The 21666-nt window shown below is 45.2% G+C and overlaps 1 protein-coding gene across 7 annotated transcripts in view; it reads left to right on the forward strand.

Annotated features, from left to right (window-relative positions):
- Positions 1-21666, forward strand: part of Sox5 (SRY-box transcription factor 5) — a 367386-nt gene that overhangs the window by 333381 nt on the left and 12339 nt on the right. For all 7 annotated transcript variants that reach the window (XM_055605653.1, XM_055605658.1, XM_055605654.1 and 4 more), the window contains 2 exons: positions 4353-4498; positions 20207-20315. In XM_055605653.1, coding sequence (XP_055461628.1) covers positions 4353-4498; positions 20207-20315 — 255 coding nt within the window. The remainder of the gene's footprint in view (positions 1-4352; positions 4499-20206; positions 20316-21666) is intronic.

Consider the following 21666-nt stretch of genomic DNA (forward strand, 5'->3'; position numbering starts at 1 on the left):
TATACTTGTGCTTGCACACTCGCACACACAAAGGAGAGACACAGACAGAGACAGAGAGACAGTGAGGGAAGGAAGAAGATACAGAGAGGGAAGAATTTTTTAGGTTTTTTTTTTTTGATTGTTTGTTTTTAGCAGTGAAGGTAAAACACTAGTTACCTCATTTAAAATATTAACTAGAAGTTGTACTGTCTTTAGCCCTCAAATTTTCCTCCTAGAAATTTGTTAAACGTGCATACACATATACTCTCTTGAAATCCTTCCTATAGACGTAAGCACTGCCTAAATTTATAAGCAACAACAAAAACAAACAAACAAAAACAGAATATCACTTATCCAGCAGCCATTTTGGAGTGCCATGTTGAACTAAGTAGGCAGCCTTGCATTTAATTGAACTTCTGTCTGCTTATTCGCTTAGCGCTGGGGATCACACCCACGGCCTGTGTGTCCAGGCAAGTCCTTTCTCCCCCTGTGTAACATCCCACACCCACGCATGACTGTCTGCAGCAACCTTGGCATGCCCGTCCTTCAGAGTTTTCACTATAATGACCGAGGTCCCAGCATGAGAGCCCAGCGGGATGCGAGAGGGCAAACGAAAGAGAAGCTAGCAGGATGAAGTGGCTGCTCTTAGCCAAATGTCTTCCCTCCCGCGTGTCTTCCCTGTCCTCCCATCAATGTTGCACTCGTTTTACAGCTGAGAAGAAAGGGGGCCAGTGTGATTGTTAGTCTGTCAGCTCTCACACGTCCCATCAGCAGAACCCAGATCCGTCAGAATCCACTCTGGCGAGTCCACTCCTTTCACCAGGCCACGCTGGAGACAAAGTGATAGTGAATGCTGTCATGGGACAGTGGTTGTACCTGGAGACTGTGCTAGCTCAGTTGCTCTTGACAGTTTGCTAATGCTGTGTCATCCACATTTAAGCAAGGAAGCAACTGTAGGAAACTTGAGACAGCTTGAAGGACTGGTGTGTGACCAAGCCATGGTCTTGGTTCTGGCTTGTGTAATGCAGACTGCATTTTCACCTTATTGATGGAGAAGTTGCACCAAAATTTAAGGAACAGGGAAAGAAACTTTTCTGGGACAAAAATACAGTGGCAAAGAGAGAGCAGAAAGGGTGGCAAGGAGAGGAACATGCAGCCTGGCCATGCAGAGGGAGCAGGCGTCATACTGTGCAGTGCCCAGGGAAAGCATGCTGGGAGAAGGGAGAATGCTTTGAAGTCCAGCGACCCTGAGGCCAGAGGCAGCAGCACTGGGATGCTGGCTCCAGCCGGAGAATAAAGAGAGAACTGGAAAGGGTGTCTGGAACACTGGGGAGAAGTCTCATGTACAGAGGGAAGAGCCAGATTTAAAAATAAAGGTCAGGGAACAACTTTATTTGCTTGTATGGAGGGAGAAGGTGCCCTCTCACACTTAAAGCTGGGGTAAGTGGGAAGATGATCTAAATGTAAGAAACATAAATGGGAAGCAAGAGAAATCTGGAACTTGGGTCTAGGGCATTTTCAATAACTGGAAAGAAGGTTACCATTTTCAATGAAGGAGACAGAACTGAAGTTAGGAAGTAGGAGAGGAGGTGAGGGTGGGAAGGTTATATACTGTTATCCACAGTTAAGGTATACACACACACACACACACACACACACACACACACACGAGAATGATACATCTTACCCAAGCATTCTTTCTGGAATCTATGGCAAAAACATGGGTTGACAGGGGACCCAGCAGGTCAAAAAAGGTGTTAGCTGAGCATGACAAGATGAACCCATAAAGACAAGGTGAACAAAACTATGCTGTGGTTGACCTCTGGAACACATAAGTAAGATTTAGCGGAGCAGATAGCAATTCTAGAATCTAACATGGCATTACTCCTGGAGCTCCAGGCTCTCTAAAAGCAATGTCTGCTTTTGAGCCAGTACCTATTTGAACCTGAACCCACCATCCTCAAAGCTGAAGTGGCGTTTGTTGCACATAGGTTTAAGCTGCTCACCTTGTCATCATTTGACTTCTGCCTGTGTTCATAGTAACTGTTTTCCTGCTAGGCGCTATCTTGGCAGTCTGTAAAAAGCTTAAAGAATTCATTCTTTTATTCAAAGCCATGTGCTAAACCATTTCAAATATATTTGTGTTGTGGGGAAGCTAAACAGACCATAGAGAGACTAAATAGAGCTTAAAAGGCACATATCTCCAGGTTGAGTAGAGACAGGTCAGGGGCCAGGACAAGCAGTCTGGTCCTCTGAGGGTCTGACTAAATAAACACACCCAAGCCCATCACCGAAGGGCTGGATTTCTCCCCAGGGTACAGCAGGTCAAGATGCATGAAGGAATAAGACATTGAGAGGATTGTTCAGGATGCTGAGGATAGCAGCAGGGAAGAGGTCCGCCGTCAGCAGCAGATCATCGCCCTAAGTCATCCTCAGTCTAAACATTCTGTGCATCTGAAACAGCATTTGTCATTTGGATCCATTCCAGTGATTACTTCTGAGAAGCACAGTAATCACTCTCAAGGCCTACCGCCCCATATGACTTCATCTGAAACCTACTGAGGGACCCAGGAAAATGACAGGACCAGGACTAGCCTGTGACGAGGAAGGCTGGGACCACTGGGGAACTGTCCTCACCAGAACACTGCATCGACCTCCCATCAGCACTCTCAGTAGAATTTTTAAGCAGCAAGAAAATAGTTGATGTGTTTTGGCAATCAGTGGGTCAGACAGAAGAACTGTGCAATGAGGCTGTGTAATCTGGCATGATTAGACAAGGCTCTTTAGTACCAGCACATTCATAATGACACAAAGAAAGAGTATTAATAACACTTTGGTAGTGCGGCAGCTAGCCATTTTATATTTCCTTTCTTTAATCTTAGTGTTTTTCAACAAATCGTGGGCTTTAATAGCGTGTTTTGGCAGATTAGAGGATTTATGGCCCAGATGTTTTTTGTTCTAAAAATGGATTAGGGTGTAAAGTTTGCTGGAATTCGTGGAACATGTTGAGGCAAGCCGGTCATTTTATGTGTGATTAGTGTCTGCCTTCTGTCTCACAGCCCTCCATCTGTCACGGCTCACCAACGGATCTGGTTAGATTTAGCCTCATGTCACAAACAAGTCCCTTTTCTGGGCAATTTCATATTACAGATCTATCTGATGCCATTTGATGCCCCAGTTAAAAGACAGGGAGGGAGAGCAACTAAATATTAGCCATCCTTTAAATATCTGTGAAATGTGCTGGGGTTTTCCTCAGTTCTCTCTTACCCCTATAATAACCCAACTCTGCACAGTAATGCACATGCGTAAGTAGAGACCAGCAGTTCAGCGAGCTCAGGTTCTTAGCGCCACACTCCTTCCTTCAGCATCCTTCACTCAGCCCTAGTCGGGGACTTTCAAACCCAAGCTGGCCACTCAGCCCTCTCATGAAGCCTGGGTTAAGTGAGAGTGGAGTTAACAGCACCCGCCATGTCCGACCAACTTCGGGTCCCATCACATTCTCTGCTTCTGGTCTAATCTCCTCACTCTCTGGAGTTCAGAGCGCAGCAAACCGCTGCCACCTGTAGTTCATTTCCACAGCAAGTGGATTTACAGGGGCACGGGCTGGGGGAGCCCTTCTTCCCAGTTGGCTAATGATGATTTATTCCACCTGTCTGTCACAGGCCTGGGTGTACTAGCCACAAACTCTGACCTGAATTTTCTGATCTCCCAGAGACTTGGCAATCATAGGAGCAATTGCCAGCACACAGATCTTACACTAGAATGGACATGGCCTCTGCATTTTGTATTTTTATGCTTTGGAATACTCTAGTCTGGGGGCTAGGAAGATGGATCCATGGTGAAGAGCATATATTACTCTTGCAAAGCACCCAAGTTTGGTTCCCAGTAGCAGTGTTACATGGTTCATAGCCACCTGTGGGTCCAGCTACAGGGACTCCCATCTTCTTGCCTCTGTGGGTACTGGACTCGCACTCACACACACACACACGCACACACACAAAGTGTGGATGGTTCAAAACAAATTCAATCTTCAAGACATACTCAGGTATTAACTTTAAAAACTTAGATAAAATTTTATTTTAAATTTGTAGTTATTTAAAAGCAAGCAGACATGGCATAAGCATTTTATTTTTTATTTTCTGACTGTGGATGTTTGGCAGTGTTTTCATCCATGACTGTGTGCATCCTTCATCACCTCACTGACTGCGCGTTCACTCAATCATTTATTTCAGATGACTTTTATGAAGACATTAGGACCTGCCAGAATCTAGCCACGATCCCCACCCCCCTACATAAGTAACGTCGACATCCACCGAAAGTCAGCCTCTTCCTCCTCTGTGCACCTTGTATATCTGTCGTGTCTCATTCCCCAGGTTATTTAAATGACCATGATGCTGTCACCAAGGCAATACAAGAGGCTCGCCAGATGAAGGAGCAGCTCAGGCGGGAGCAGCAGGCGCTGGACGGGAAGGTGGCCGTCGTGAATAGCATAGGTCTCAACAATTGCCGGACAGAGAAGGTCAGTGGGCAGCACCCTGCTCTCTCAGCTGCTGTGAGCAAGCACCTGGGCACTTGCCTTTCTCCCATCCCTTCTTCCTTGTCCCTTCCCCCATCAAACAGGAGCTCCTGGGCCCACCCAAGCATTAGAAGGCAGTGCTTCCCCGGACCTTACTGAGGACGAGCCTGGCCCCTTCGGCTGCCAGTGTGTATTAAAATGAAGTGGCATTTGAAATGCTGCATCTGAGGGGAAGTTCTGCCTTCCAGAGATGCTTCGCTTGTATTTGGGCATCAGCTGGATTTGAAAACACGGAATCTTCTTTCGTCAGCCTAAGCTTGGCTGATACCCTGCCTCCAAAGCCTGTCATAATGTTGCCACTGACAAGTGTTAGGGACTCAGAATTGGAAAGTTTGACTTCATCATGACACAAAATATGCTTTGACCTTCTGTGTTCTACCCAAAGCCAGCAGAGCTTCTGAACTAGCCAGAGACAGGGTGGCTTCCTGCCTCTTTATTCTCGGGTTAGCTTTGTTTTGCTTCGGGGGGAAAATGTGACTGTGGCGTGCTTGGAGTGGTGTACTCCTTTAGGTAGTCTCTGAATGAAAATGTTGAATGGTGACTGAACACTTATCATCCTAATGCTGCTGTAGATGAGGGGGTGGGGCTACAAGTCCGTTCTCCTGAGGAGCAGCAAAGCCCCACAGCAACTCCTCTGGTGGGCAGCGTGCTCCCATGGGTGGTTCTTTGGTTTGCCAAGTCATCTGTGGAACTGGGTGGGTAAGTTCCCTGAGTACAGCATAGGTGAACTTGGGACCTGGCCCTCGCCAGCTGCTGCTGTCTCCAGAGGCGGCAGCATGGACGGACTCGGTCCACAGGCCAGCAGTGCTCACAGTCCTTGTAGTCTAAGTGAGATGAGAGGACTCGAAGAGATGGCAGAAAGAAGCAAGGTGGCAGCCCTAAGAGATGATGATAGCAAGCAGAAAGGGATTTATATTCAAATATTTAAACATTCTTGAAAGGACGCTCCAGCAAGAAACTCTCTCCTCTGCTCCCTGCGTAGAAATGAGTTTAACACTCGGCCAGATGCTAACGCAAAGTGACGGGAGCTATTCCTCGCAAACATAGCTAAATTGCCGCTATTTGTTAAGCGCTTTGAATTCAGCTGTGGATGCAGCAGTTGGTTGCACTCTGTGAACATCTGTAAGCCCCCCCCCCCGTTTTTAATCCTCCGAAGCACAGACAACTCTACCTATCCCCGCCCCCCTCCAGCCGCCTCCCTTGTGCTAGCTGGGAATTGTCAAGTGACAACCGACCAAATCCTTTTGGACAGGAAGCCTTCATCCCGAATTCTATATACTTGCAAAATAGGCCTTGTGGTTGGATCGGGGAGCCCATTAAAAGCACTTTGATGGTATGGAAATCCATCTTCATGAAGTTCCTGAAGCCCCTCAGCAGCAAGCTGTTTAGCTGTGGTTACAGATCAGTCATTCACATCGAGGGCAATAATTGTGCTGACGGCTTGTAAGGCAACAGGAGTACATAAAATAATCCCGGGCCCTCCACCACGGCAACGCGAGTTAATCTTCTCTAATGCAGATCAGCTGTCGCTCCCATGCGTGCTCCGGCGTTGGCTTTGGTGACTCCAAAGCCTTTTGATTAAGCAACAGCAGCACGGCCCCTGCGCCCACTCCAGTCCAGGCTCATCCATGGCACGGGGCCTTACTTCTCATCCGAATCCGAACCCAGGGGCGTTTGCTTTTACCTCTCTGCTTACCACCTCCTGTTTGAGTGGCAGGCATGGTGTTGCCTTTTTGGGGAGACACTCCTTCAACTCCCCTTCCTCCTTGGTAGAGCGGTAACATCAGTTTGTTAAAATCTATTTTTGAAATCACAACCTGCCAGTTCTTGTTGGCCAGCTGAGTCACCATCACTGCTACCAAGCTCTTCGGCCGGCTGCATCAACACCATCAACCTGAGGCTCGTTACTGATTGGCTGCAAAATCTTCTTAATGTTTTTATCTTTTGAGTTTATTTTTAAAATGTTATAATTAGGCAAATGTATGAGTATGTGTGAGTGTGAGTCTGTATGGATGCGCATGTGAGTACGAGTGCACACAGAGAGCGGGAGCTGAAGTTACAGGGAGTTGTGCACCACCCAGATCGGGTGCTGGGTACCGCTTGGGTCCTCTGCAAGGGTGTCCTCTTGAGCCCAGAACCATCTCTCTCTAACCTAGAACTCGGTCTTGCATCTTTATTGGGTTTTGAAGTGGAAAATTTAAGTTATGAAAATGGAACCTTTCTCTCTACCGTGACAATGTGACACATTCTTTCTATAAGAGAACACAGCCAGAGGGGCTGGTCAGCTTCCGTATGGGCTGGCAGCACCACAGGTGGACTCTGAGCGTGCTGCAGTGCATGGCAGCAGGTGCCATCATGCTTGCTTGCTGCCTTTTTTGTTGGACAAGCCTGGGTGTCAGTTCTGCACTGATCAACCTATGTCTCTATAACCTGTGGGAAGGTGAAGGACGATGTCAAACCTGCATCTTTGAGTGCTTATTCAACATTCAAACCTACTGTGTGTGATAGGCAATTATTCAGTATTCAGTATTCAGTATTACCTACTGTGTGTAATAAGTTATTCAACATTCATACTGTGTAATAAGCGATTATTCAACATTTACACCTACTGTGTATTAAGTGATAATTAATAGTCACACCTACTGTATGCAATAGGTGATTATTCAACATTCACATCTGCTGTGTGTTACAGACTTGCTGCATGTTGAGGGGTCAGTTTTGAGCCATAAAATATGATCTAATCTGGCAGCTTTAGTAAAATTATTAGTGTATTAACTGCCTATTTTTGTGTGAGAGTCCAGAACCCAGGCTCCTTAGCACCTCCTATTAGTTACTTATGGGAGACCACAAAGCTGCCTACCATACTTCATGAAGAAGTACCCTCTACCTCACTGGTCTTCCCACCAGCTTCTTGTAATTATGCACCTTCTTCTGAGGTCCGTTCACCTCGAGGTTGGCACTTAGCGTGAAACCTACTGTAATTCTTGAAGAAAGGCTTCAGCAGAACAGTGAGGTAATGTCCTTTTGCATTTTTCGCTAGCATTTCCCTGTGCCCATTTGAACTCCCCAAAGAATGTTATTTGCTCTCGCAAGTAATGGTCCTGGGGTGAGAGAGATTGCACTGCAGTTACCAGGGCTTGCTGCTTTCAGGGAGGACCAGTGCTGGCGCCCAGCACACATCAGAGACAACAGCCTGGAACTCCAGCTCCAGGAGAGCCATACTTCTTCTGCCCTCTCAAGACACCCAAATTCATGTGCACACAGTCACATGTGCGCACACACACACACAATATATATACATATGGGCGTGCAAATACTTGTGCTTATACACATACACACAAAGTTGGTGATAACTAAGCAGACAGAGGTAAGGCAGAAGGATGAAAGGACTAGGGACAGAGCAGAGGGGACTGGGAAGAACGAACCCCAGCATTACACTGCACCTGGATCCACAGGGAAGCTGGTATCTGGCCCAAGATCCAGATAATTAAAGTCCTATGCTGGAGATTTGTTCCCTCGGGTGCACAGTCCATGTGCGCACCGACTCTTCTTCACATGTGCAAACCCGGATGTCCCAAGGAGAAGGTCTCGATTCTGCGTAGCTGTAATTGGCCAGTGAAAACAATTAGAGGTGTGAAGACAAGGACAAATGTTTGCTGGGTGATATATACCCAAACACATTACGAAAGTCGTTTTTACTGAAACGCATTTTAATTGAAGACTTCTAAAAGATTTTTCACTCCTTTACTTTTCTTGGAAGTGTTTCAACATACCCAAGAACTGTGTGTGTCAGGTTTCTTGGAAACTCTGGGACACAGTGTTATTTATAATTGTCATCTCTGGTTAATTATAGACTGATTGTATATTCAAATAATGTTATCTTCTGCCACAGAACTCTGCTGCAGATGACACTGTAGCACAAACCCCAGTGTTGAGGGTGGAAACGGAGGCCTCTAGGTAGGAAGAAACAGGAGGGTTGAAAGCTGTGTTTCCTCGACACAGATGGGGCTTGGCCTTGACAGCACAGGCAAGGGGCTAGCAGGCTTCTGGCCTGGACTTGGCAGCATCTGTATGCCAGGCAGATCACAAGAGCCTGGTTTGGTATTGTGCTGATCCCAGCAAGCAGTCTGACCACAGTAGACTTCAGCACACACCTGACAGGAGAGGCTGACCAGAAGGTTGCCATATCGTTTCTCTCCTCCCAAATACAGTTTTACTGGGAAGAGCAAACCCCATGCTGTCATGTATTTGGAACACATTTTTCAACACACAGGAGGGAATCTAAGCGCAGGAACATGAACAGTGTTTAATCACTATCAAAAATAAGAGTGTTCAGATGCAAGATCTGCTCACCCATTGTCTAGCGGCTCCATGGCATCTGGGTTGAAATAGCTGTGACTCTTGATTTTCCTTTCTGGGTCACAAGACAGTTGGTGTACCTAGACCTAGGCTGACTTCAGGGAGATGAGATTTTTCTCTTTGCTAAGTCACTCTCCCTTTACCTGGGCCTCCCTCAGCACCACAGGCATCCCTTTGGCTACAAGTGGGTCTGTGAATTTAAGGAAGCTCCTGGTCAAGAGCAAGCAGAGTGCTTTGCGTTGGTCCCAGATCCTTTTCTGCAATGGAGGGTATCTCTTTCCTGAGATCAGGGGACATTTTGACCATTTTGACATCAAAGGTGATCTTTGTAGAGCAAAAAGGAAGTGTCTAGTAGGTATTGGGTAGGAAAGGCAGGCATCAACCCTGCCACACTATAAAAATACCATTGGAGGTCTCAGGTGGTGTGTCTATCAGGCTGGGTTGTTGTTCATACTCATCGCCCCCCCAAATCCCGCTCTTCCAGCACCACACGCCTCATGGCTCACCCATGGCTCACAATGGTTTATAACGTTAAAGTGTGGACACAGCAGGAAAACAGTGTCAGAATCCATGCCACCATACATGCCGCGACAGACTTCTGTCCTGCTTTTCTCCTGCAAAGGAAGGAAGGCAAGGCTGTAAATGTATGCATTTTGTTCTGAAAGCTGAGAATTTACCTACCAAAGATGGCCTACGCTCCCTGTCCTCGCAACATTTATACTTGCTGGGAATTAGTCTACAATTGCAAATAGCTGCTAGGAGAATGCCTGCGAAGCTCAGGAAAAATCTTTGGCCACTTTCTGTAGAGTGAGGTGAATGTGGCGGTCAGCAATGCGCTTGTTCTAAATGACAATTCTCTTGAGAGGGATGGGCATCAGATCTAGGAGCCCTACCCAGAAGAGGCAGGGTCCTCTGCAAACAGGCTGGTGCTATTCCTGTCACACTTAGGATCTTCCCCCTCAGGGTCTTCTTTTCTGCTGTTGCCAACCCATTTCTTTCCCTCTAACAGAGTAACAAACCTGAACTGACAGTGACCAAGGTTGACTTAATGCAGGTATTTAATAATGAAAAAAAAAAAATCATGTGGCTTGAGAGCATTAGCTACAAGTGGCAGTGAATGAATCCGATGGCACACCTGTGATAATTTTACATCTCTATTTCCCACACTCAAGGGGGCTTCTCCAGCCATCTGATGGATGAGGCAGGCGTGTGAGCGCTTCAGAAACTGACACAGTGAAATCTAGGAGAGTTATCTGACACACGCTCCTTCCAGAGATAAGGGGAAGGCCTGCGAGGACTCCGAGCTGGGGCGTCCCTTTGAAATAGTGAGCGGGAAGGAGCATGCAGGCATCTCCACTCAGTGGAAGATGCTTCAATTAATAGTCTCTAGACAGCTGTTGTAAATATTGCTGTGAGCTGAAATGAATCATAGAGGCAAAATTGGGACTGTATTTGTCAATTGTTGGAGAATAGCTTTGCGAAGGAGGTAGGCTCGGCCAGCAAGCCCTTTGGAAGATGAAAGAAGGGAGAGCCTTCTGAGTCTGCAACTTAAATCAGGAGATTTTATTAGCTGTGTGTGTGTGTGAGAGAGAGAGAGAGAGAGAGAAGGAGAGAGAGGAGAGAGACGAACGTGATCTTTTTAATCCTGTGCTTAGAATTTGCCAAGGAACCAATTAAAATAACAGAAGTAACACAAGCAATTAATACTTTTCTTGTATGAAAGTGCATCAATGTTACCTTAATCTTTACATTTGTATTTAATGACTTAGTGACTTTAATTAAAAGACACATAAAGTCCAAAGGTGAATCATCGCTTTTTCTGATGGCGGCTCTGTCCTCCGCACATGTATGTACGGCAAGGGTCAGGGCCGTACCCTCTGGGCCCCTGATCCTTAGAGAAACCAGCCCAGCCTTCCACGTGTGTGGCACCATCTGAACTTTAGGTCTCTTTTGCTTTTGTTTTTCATTTACAAAACCTTCTGCTTCTCAGCTTCTTAGCCAGAGAGCCCTTCTTATGGGACAGGAGCAGGAAGAAACCCTTCAGTGAATATTATCAGCATAGAACAGCCAGTTTTCAAAAAGCCAGGACACACACACACACACACACACACACACACACACACAAAAAAAAAAAAATGGCGCATTGGAATTCTGTCATCGCCCATCCGTCCTCTTCTGTGTCAGCCTCTTGATAACTGCGATCCCCATCCTTGACAGCCAGTGCCAGGTAAAGGGCTGTTGTCTCCGGAAACTGAGTGCAGACCATCGACAGCCTTTTGTTCCAGGCGGCTTTCTTCTGCATCTTTTTCCTTTCTTTCTCTCCCTCTCTCTCTCTCCTTTCTGGGGGTATTTAATTGAAATACATGCCGAGTTTACAGACTGCAAAGATCAGAGCTGTTTCCTCCAGCAGTGGTAACTATGCATTAAACATTTTGATTTGTTTGAGTTTGAAGTTTGGTCCTTTTTTGCCATTTGCTTCATGGAGTTTGTGTATATTTACAGCCTCTGCATTTAATGGCCACATGCCTTATTTTCACAGATGGCCAGTGGAAGACTTTTTCTTTCTCCTAGTAAAGCCTGCACTCAGTTTTGATACATTTGTCACCGTGCCACTACATGCAGCTAGCAAGTGCCCACGCCTGGTGGGGAGCAATTATGCTGGGAGTTTTTAAGGAGCTTTTTAAAGGTTTTTTTTTTTTTTTTTCAGTAAACTTTTTATGGTTTAATTTTCAAGCCTAGAAAAGCTGTGCATGTTTTCAAACAGAGTGTCTTGTGTTCTTTACATCATTCTGGTTAGAGAGGTTAGGGCAGAATGGCCCAATAAAATAAAACTCACGAGATGTGCCACACTGGGATTTCAGAGCGACTCCCACCCTGCCATCCTGGTGATTGAAACTGTCTCTTCATTTCCGGGGATGAGCAGATGCTAATAATAGCGTTCCTGGCAACACTGTATAGAGAATATTCTAGATACCATAAGAGTACATGAAGTAATGCAGAGATAAAAAGAATATATAACAATATAAACAGTGTCTGTACCAAGGTGATGGGATTATAAATCTGCCTATGTAGAGGTCCTGGATTTTATGCGAGTAAAGACTGGCTTCAGCTGCTGCCAGTCTTCCCCATCTGTCCCCTTATCCTCCTAAAACTCATTCTCCCTTAAGCCTCTTCCACAGGAAGACACAGATAAACATAAACACCCTGTGTACATAGTACGTCCACTCCCTATTGACCTTTTAAAGTTGACCTTGCCAGTGTGAAGTAGAGCTATCAAGAAAAAAATATCAAACTTTAGCATTTATTGTAAAAGATGAAGATCTTTACAGATACACCTCACCCCTCTATTACAAATGAGAAATCCTTACCTCCTCCCATGAGTCATGGGAGCAGTAATGGATAATGCCTATTGGTTTGTATTTTGTGCCTTCACATTTTTCAGTGTTTCCACACATGCTCTTTAAAAAGAAAAAATAAAAAAGATGACCATTGAGAAGACTGGAGGAACTTGAATGCTAGATCAGTTTTGGGGCGTTGCGCTTAAACTCTTTTTTTCCGATAGACCACCAAGGACTTTAGGGAAGGATCCTGTACCTATATGCTCAGCTGGTGTCCCTTTGTTGGGAGTGCATATGCTTTAGCAGAGTCTCTTAAAGCTTAAATCATAAGAAAATACATGTAATAGGTTAGCACCTCCCAAGTTAGTAGACAGCCCAGACCCATCTCTGTTTCTGGCTCATCTCCCTTCTTAGCTCTTCCCTTCCCCCTACACTGGCCCCTCTCCTAGGAAAGAACAATAAAACCAGTAAGAACATAGCAAATCTTATTTACATTGCATTCCCAGCAGTTCTGCTAAACTATGGAGTAAAGTTTTTGCTGTTCATTAAAATGAGATTTTAAGTGTTTTTTTTTTTCAATCTTTGTTTTCCTCTTCACCTAAAACTACCACATATAATTGAAAAGTGAACTATAACCATAACGTGCTGGCTTCTATTCATCACACCCAGCATTTCTGGACCAGGCCTATGACTCTATAGCACAGTCTAATTCAATTTATCCAACCGAAGTAAATGCTGGCTACCCAGGTCACATTCACAAGAATGCTGACAGTTTCATAGCCTTTATTCCACGCAAAGGAAAAATTAAAGAGAAAAATCCAGTCCGTTTCTGTACTCCAGTGTGTGAGCCGCACATTGTTTATAAAACAATTATCATTGCCCAGCATTCTAATTCTATATGTGCTTTTGTGCACCCCCAATACACACCCATGTCATATGCAGAGTGAGAGTTATATTATCTTTTCTGTTGGCCACCCATGCGTTTCCCATTAACCCTTCTGGTTGGAAGTAGCACGCGTGCCTGCAGTGGTGTGCAAGAGTGGCCAACCTCCTCCTAGACGTTGGTTGTATCTTGACTAGCTGGGCACACAGACGTGTGAAGTCCTGGGTTCAGTGTTTCCTCTGTGGCCTCATGTCTTCCTCACACACGCACCACAGACTCTGAGACGGTAAGCGAGCAATGTCGCAGTTTTGAGGGGCAGTGCTCCTGTGCAGCTTTGTGGTGAATCGTTTATTTTTGACATACTTCTCAGAGTGACTTTTCTGTGAGTGGCACACTTGGCTTTTGTATCAAAGAATAGATTAGTCTTGATAGACTTAGATAGCCAACTGTGTTGTTTATGAAGTGCCTCAGTCCACAAGCACCCTCCCAGATAGAGAACAGAGCTGAAGAACCACTGTTTGTTTTGCTTGCAGCCTATTCCTGGAACTTAAGACAATGATTATAAGTGTACAGCCTGCACTTTCATCCCGCATTTCCATGTGTATGGAGTGCCTGCCTACAAGGCTGGAGTGGAGTAGCGAGTAGCTTTTGAGAAATGATGAACAGTTAGAGAAAATGCACGAATGCATACATTTGTTTAAAGGGCCTTACACCTGCCTTTCGGAGTGTAGGCAGATAAGAGCATAGGCTTTCTGGATCCCGAGACAAGGAAACAGCACCAGCCTGACCTGCCGTGTGACCCTGGATGCATCTCTAATGTAGTCCAGTGGCCAACACCTAAACACCTCCGCAGAGATGAAACATCCTACAGAATCATACGCAGGGCTCACGGCTCCATCGCTGAGGTAACCTTCATTCGGCGTCTTTCACCTGAAATTCATAACTGTTGGTCAGTGTTCTGTTGGCCACGTACAGCCGAATTTCTACGCCTCACCAAGAACTTGTCTCAGTTTTCCTAAAACAGGAAGCCACTTAGGGCATTTTAGGCACCGATTGCTGTCTCTTTTCTGTCTCTCAAACTTCTTCAGGGCCTTTACACACTCCCAACCATGACAAGCAGGATATTGATAGGATAATCCGAGCCTGATCTAGGTCCAAGCAATCGCCATCCCTAACCACAGCTTTCTGCTATTCTGGTTCTTGCAGAAATGAAGGTGCTGTAACATGTACCTTAGCACACACACTCTGGCTCCGTGCTGTTACTGTGTTGTCTACCCACAGCAATGGCTTCTGAAACATGCACCAAGTGTGTAGGTTTAATGCCCAGATGTTCTTTCTTCATGAAAATCAGAGTTAGTGTTTCATATAAGCTTTTGAATATTCTTCATAACCCTTTTTAATATGTATCACATTTTACAATTAATTTTAAAATTATTAATAGTGATTGTCAGTTGTCTCCATAAATCATTTTACTGTCTTGCAATTGTCATTGCTAAGCTGAACCTTGAAGCTAACATAGAAACTGTGATTTACTCTGACTTTTCCATTGACTTTCAACTTTAAGTCACTTTGTAAGGAATCATGACTTCCCGTAGGGTTTCCTTTTGACCACATTGCCAGGTGAAGCAGGCCTCCGGAGTTTTGACCACATTACCAGGTGAAGCAGGCCTTCTGAGTAGAGGTAATTACACTTCCAGAAACATGTCATAAAGCTGGCTATCAGGTTTCAAACCAGGAGACCATATGCACAACAACAATCAAACCTGAATCTCAACCTTGGGGCTTGGGACGGGAAGAATTAGCTAAGGCTAATTCTCTACCTAACTGTAGCAGAGGACACACAGGCATAGATCTGGCCTCTTGGTTGGCAGGCCCATATACTTCTATGGTTCTCTTTTTTCCTCCCATTTGTGCTGTTGGTTTATGTGGGTGGATGGCTATCTTACAGCGCACAGTGACCAATAAGCAAGAGTGAAGCTCAGACTGACATCCACAAAACTTCTTCACGCAAGCAGATGAAGACATCCCCAGCTGATAAGTCCTGATGTTATGAATAATCTCCTAATGTCCCTGCTGTGCTGTGAGGGTCACGTAATTGGAGGGTTAAAATTCCCTTTTACCTTGTTGCTACCTCTTTATTCTCTGTGTCATTGGTATAGTAAACCATTAAAAAAGGAAGGGAGGAAGGAGTGCAGCCAGGGGGTTAGCTGCTACCCGGTCAACATTTGACAGTCACACTCTGTTTTGTCGTTACACGCCTGTGCCTTTTACGAGTTTACCTCTGGGAGCTGCGTTTCAGAGACGTCCATTATGGCAGCTGACCCACAGCCCAGCTCACTCCTTGCGTCTGCCTGCCTGGTGGGGAGCAATGCTCACTGCACATATGAATCTCAGTTTCTGAGAGGGATGGAGGACCTATCTCTCTTTGTGCTGTTTAACTTAAGCCCAGAGAACTGTAGAAAGGCCTCAACCTTCAGGTACAGCCACTGCTCTCCTTTGACTGCACCGTGGAAGATCAACAAAGATGGACTCTGTTCTTTGTGTTATCCATGAATTTCTAGTTGTTCTGTATAATTTGGTGTAACAGTAATGGAAGGAAGCCTCTGGTTTTCAGCTAAGTACAGACATATAATTGAACTCATTCCTAAGTATGAAAAAGGAAAAAAAAATATATATATATATACACACACACACACACACACACATACACATATAAACATTGAATATATTGCTGTAGATGATAATCAAAAAGGGAGAGAATTCCATCATTTCTGAAAACACTCATCTTATTTTCATCACATTTACTCCTGTCTTTACCAAAGGGAACTGCAGTATACAGCCATTCCTGTGGTCCCTGCATGCTGTACCTGTCTTCCTTCCTTTCGTGTTTACTTTCCCCCACACATTTCAACCCTATTTTAAAATTAGGGTCTTTGGACTAGGATGCCTTAAGTGACTGACCTAAGGACTTTCTCATCTTAATATGTCCTTTTCCCTGGCAATCCTTGGCACCTTTTGCCAATCCAATAGAAAGTATAGGTATGTTTTGGCTTTCTTGTTGGGTCCCAACACTGTCTGCTGTCATATGCAAGGAACTCAATGCTCTTTTTCATTGTGCTCGTCAGAGAAAAGACCACACAGCCCAAGGCCGACTGGGTGAGCACGAAGGCTCCAAGAAGGGATTTAAAATCACTCCCCTCAGCCCCGGAGCTCTCTGGTCGAGATGGATGGCTTTCTTTCACTCCTTTAGTTTTGGGATATCCAGGACTACTTTGTAGTTCCACTGGCCTGGAACTCCCTACATTGGCGAGGTTGCCCTTGGGCTCCCAGTCTTTCCCTCCACCACCCCAGTGCCAGGACTCCAGCTGTGGCCTTCCTTCCCTGAGGGCTAGACACAATCATCTTGATCTTTGTTCAGGAAAAGTCTCACCGAATCTTGAACTGACTCAACATTTCCCCCTTGGTCTGAGCAAACCTGCAGACTTACATGAGACTTGATTAGCCAAATAGGACTCTGTTTCCAAAAGAGATCTGGTTGCTGTTCAAATGCTCGTTTTTAATCAACAGGGACATTTATGGGTCATTTTGTTTGGCTCATACTTACAGTTGCACCAAAATTCTACTTTGACCTGTTTATTGGAATTATTTTCATCAACTCTGCGATGACCCCAGAAGGAAGGGACTTTCGCCAACATTTTTAAAGGTTTCTTCTCTCTGCTGCTGCTGCTCCTCTTTCTGACTACATGGGGGAGGGAACTTTCAGATTCCCTTCTAAATAGTATCAAGAGCCAGAAAAATCCTAAGTACCCTACATCTGTGGTTTAGAAAACTGCTCATAAGACTGAGGTATGCCACAGCAAATTCTATAAAATTTGTCATTGATATCATTTTATTAATCTGATCCCAGGGAAAAAGAGTTTATGAAGTTGGTAGAAAATCATGACCTTTGTCCATCAAAGTTTGTTCCCCAAATTTCTGTGTGTGATTTCCACACCTCTAGGCCACCTGGTCAGCCTTTCTTGTCTTTGGTTTGTTCAGACAACAGACGGGGCCTGACTGGTACCTCTGGATCTTTACCTCCCACTGTGTGCCCCCAGAGAGCCTCAGCCTCACAGTGGCCCCTCTGCCTTAGCCTCCCCAAACCCGGAACCACCAGGCCTGTGACCACCCCACCTGGCTCCCACTCCTTCATGTTTATCTTCTTATCAAAGCTGATTCTATTCAGGCAAGATTTAATTCTAAGGGCTGAGGGTCAACTTATTTCTTTATTCTCAGCAGTATTTCAAAGTGTGGAAAGTAAAAGGAAGCATTAAAAATAAAGAATATACTCTCAAATGAGCAAGCCTTGGAAATGATAGCACACACTCATGTGAGCCCCTTCAGGCAGGGGTTCTCAATCCTCCTCGTGCTGTGACCCTTTGGTACAGTCCCTCATGTCATGGTGACCCCCAACCATAAATTACTTTTGTTGCTCCTTCATAATGTAATTTTGCTACTGTTGTGAATTGTAAGTATTTATGTTTTCCAATTACCTTAGGCAGCCCCTGTGAGAGTCGGCTGACCCCACCACCACCACCACCAAAGGGTCATGACCCACGCGTTGAGAACCACTGCTTTAGAGGTAGATGATGAGGAGATGTGAAATTGACAGGAAGGCCGTGGGAAGCCTGTATCACATCATCAGTGTTGATGACATTTGACGGAGTCTTTCTCCTCTGAACCTCACTCCTTTTGTGATGGGAACGATGTTAAATCCAGCTCATTCCTTTGCTGATCTCTATGCTGTCCTCACCATGTCTGTTCCTGGATAAATGCCATATCTACCCAGACTCCTGGGAAACGTGTGTAAAATGCAACGGTAGCTTTGAATTCCGCATGGAATCCTTTGCTTTCCCAATTGGGATTCTCTTCTGCCTTCACTAGAAACGGACTGCACACACCCTGGTCCCTCCAGTCACCTCTTCACATGTCTTAAGAGTCACGATAGAAAGAGTGACAATGTGGAACTGGCCATGCTGTTCTCTACTTTCTCTGCCTGACAACTTCTTGACCAGTGGGAGGGGCACGACTGATTGTGTCATCTCAATATGTCTGGTGCATTTGAGGCAGCTAGTTAGAGGTACCACAGACACTGACCAGGGCTTCCCTGTTCATTTAGTTTTAGCATCTTGGTCAGCAGGTCATCTGTAGAAGTGGACTTAGAAGACACTTAACACTTAATTCTTTTTCTAACATGATTGCCTCCATTTTTGCTATTTTTTTGTTTGAAAAACTTTCTATCCAAATGGGACAATTCTCTAGACAGTAGTGTTATTTCTATGTCAACTTAAAATTTGATAGGTATTGTGTGTACACAGTTCATCCTTCAAAGAAGTGGAGAGATGTTTTCTTTGACCAGGGTGTTCTCATATGTAGATGGAGGCCAGTGTGTGCATGCTTGCATGTGTGTGTGTGTGTGTGTGTGTGTGTGTGTGTGTGTGTGTGTGTGAGACTGTCTACTAATGGCTACATTAACTTTGAAAACAGTTTATAAGCTAATATCCTTGGAGCACCTGAGTTCTGCTGAATGCATACAGGAGACTCCCTCGGGCAAAAGAAAAAAGAAATCCAGAGGTTACAAAGCTGTGAAAAGTAGCAATCACAAACCCAAAACAAACTGGGTCAGAGTCTACTTACTTCGCTTTAGACCGTGTGGTTCTGTGGGAGTGACTGTAAACTAGCTTCCCTTGTATGCTGATAGACAGCGTCAGTTTTTCCCATCAAGTCAGACACAGACTTTGATGAATAGAGTACAGAGTTCCGAGGCCACAGACTTGAGAGGAATTTTAACCTAGTTCTTACAATTGTGCTATTGCCAGAGGTCTGCCAAGATAAAGGCTGTGCTGTGTTAGGGGTTTCAGTGCCCCGTTGGTGCTCTGTGACAGAATTTGCTGGGCTGCTTTCCCACAGCCCAGTGATCTCCAGTGGCTGTTTACGTTCTGTGGACATTTTACCGTGGGGAGTGGTTCTGTAGTGAATATGATCCACCACTATCCTTCCTGACAGTTTCTCCCCAACAATCTGGCAAATTGTCAAGAGACTGGAGCAAAAGCTGAGGAAGCCAATGGCTGCCTTTCTTGACGCTGTCTTGGAACCACCTTATCAAAAAAGCATGGCCGGAAAACTTGAGAGGGGCACAGGCAGCCTCTCCTTGCATGTTTTTTTTGTTTGTTTTTTTTTTTTTTTTTTTTTCTGTCCTCAAAGTCAACTGGATTCTTAATTTGGAAGCAGTTTAATATCTTGAGTGGGTGAGATTAAGCATTATAGTTTTTTTCTTGAGCAGCTTTAGTTTTTAACACCATGTTCTTCACAAACACAAGACACATACCACATGCTCTTAACTGACTCAGTGAGCTTGACATGTAATTTATGTCTATAGTATCTCAGATAATTTTCAGACTCACTATTTGGGCTGAGCAATCCAAATCAAATTGTGGTCCAAGTAACAGACACTTCCATTGGGTGTAGGAAGCCTTGACAAGCAGTTAGTGAGGAAGACTTAAGTGTCTTCATTAGCCTTGTGTGAGCAATGCAGATGTCATGTGGGGAGGTGGCAACTGGGGGGCACAGCTCTCTGAGTTCCGTTTCTGCAGTCAGTCACCAGACTACCGGAGACTTTCTCTAAGCCGCACGCTGTCCCGACATGTCTCCTCTCTGAGTGAAAATGAAGCCAGGGGTTCCTAATTCAGAATGGGCTGGTGATGAGAAATGTCTGTGTGCATTTTTGTGACTGGGGAAGTTGGTCCCCCAGGATCCAGGCCTAGTTCCTTTAGGTATACAAAGCCTAAATGCCAAGACTTTGTAAGGGTTTGAAAGAGTCAAAGTTCCTTCGAACACCCTGCTGCTTATTTTCCTTAATTGCTGTAGTGTGCTGTGTTGAACATGCAAAGGTGAATAAACCAAGATCCCATGTCTCCCCAAGCCAATTTTATTATATATGGCCCAAGGGGAGACATGTTTTTGAATAATTATAGTTTCAAGATTCTCATTTTAAATTTCTTTTTTTTTTTTTTTTTTTTTTTTTTTTTTAAGGAAAAAACAACACTGGAGAGTCTGACTCAGCAATTGGCAGTCAAACAGAACGAAGAAGGAAAATTTAGCCATGGAATGATGGATTTCAATATGAGTGGAGATTCCGACGGTTTGTGGCGATTACTCACTCATAATCCAGGATGCCGTGGGCGGGTGTAGTTAGAGCTGCTTAAAGCGGCAAAGGACAGGGAGAAAGGTCACTGCCTACCTGACCATCACAGTGAGGCTTGCTGGGCAGCCACTCTCCCTGCTCATCTCTGTGCCCTCACATGGGGTCTGTCAGTGCCACTGCAGACAGAGAGATTAGCCCTAGCAGTTTGGAATCATTTCCCCAGGAACAGGGTGCTGTCAGTGCCAGAGGCAGGACTTAGATCTAAGATGGCGGTTCCAAAGCCAACACCCTTGCCTAGCAGCCACCCTGCCTCTCCTCCTCATTTCCAGTGTGCCAGTCTTAGTGAAAGTGCATATCTATTAGCTTGCTTTACATTATCAGCAAAACACATAGCTCAGGGGACATGCCCTAGATGTTTCCTGTCTCTTTATCTACTATGTTGTCTCCATGCTGGAGGTACCTACCGTAACCCAGTATCTAGACCCCATCTAGGCAGCACTCCATCCAACAGCTCCGCCCATCTCTCCTGTGCCTCATGTTTGTGTCACATCAAACACCACAGCCAGCAGCCAGGATGAGGCCCAATTCACCCGAGACAGCAAAGAGGGTGTAAGAAGAAAGTGTGATTTCTCTCATACTGGACCCCAACTCGGCTCCCCTTCCAGTGCCAGGGACCCTGAGTTTTAGGACGTGAGTGGCCCTGTCTTGCTGCAGGCCTGAAAAAGGTGGACTCTCAGCAAACCACTGAGACACAGACTGCAAAAGAGAGGGGTCTTTGTGACCCCTCAGCACACACTTCACCGGCCATTAAAGTTATCACCGGCCGAGAGCTAGCTGAACTTGATATCTAACTTCAACATGCAGCCGTTCCTTGCTTCTGTCCCAGGAAGAATAAACCTGGCCTACGTACATACAAAGAGTCTACTTAGAGTTGATGAAGTCCCATACCGCTGCTCTCATGGCTTCTGTTGCTGCAAGGTGTAAGAACTGGAAACAGCAGATGTGCCAACGATCATTCCCTAGTTACAAACACATTTCAGAAAGATGTTGTTGAGCATTAGCACTGCTGTTTGTCAATCGAGAGGCAATTACTGGTCGTAACACATTCCATCAATTTTAAGTTATGCTCGCATGATAAAACATATTCTGGCAATACAGCAGCAAAGCTTGTGTTACCATTGTCTAATTTAGTAGTGCTCTTATGCAAAGTAGCTTCCAGTGTACACTGAGCAAGGAGCATGTAAACAATGAGGAACCATGAACCATGCAAGGTACTAGAGAGACGCTGAGCTCTGGACCATGCTTCTACAGAGATGCCAACTGTATAGAGGCAATATAGACTGCCCAC

This window comes from Psammomys obesus, unplaced genomic scaffold (genome assembly GCF_907164565.1).
Source record: "Psammomys obesus unplaced genomic scaffold, mPsaObe1.curated_primary_1811, whole genome shotgun sequence".
NCBI lineage: Eukaryota > Metazoa > Chordata > Mammalia > Rodentia > Muridae > Psammomys > Psammomys obesus.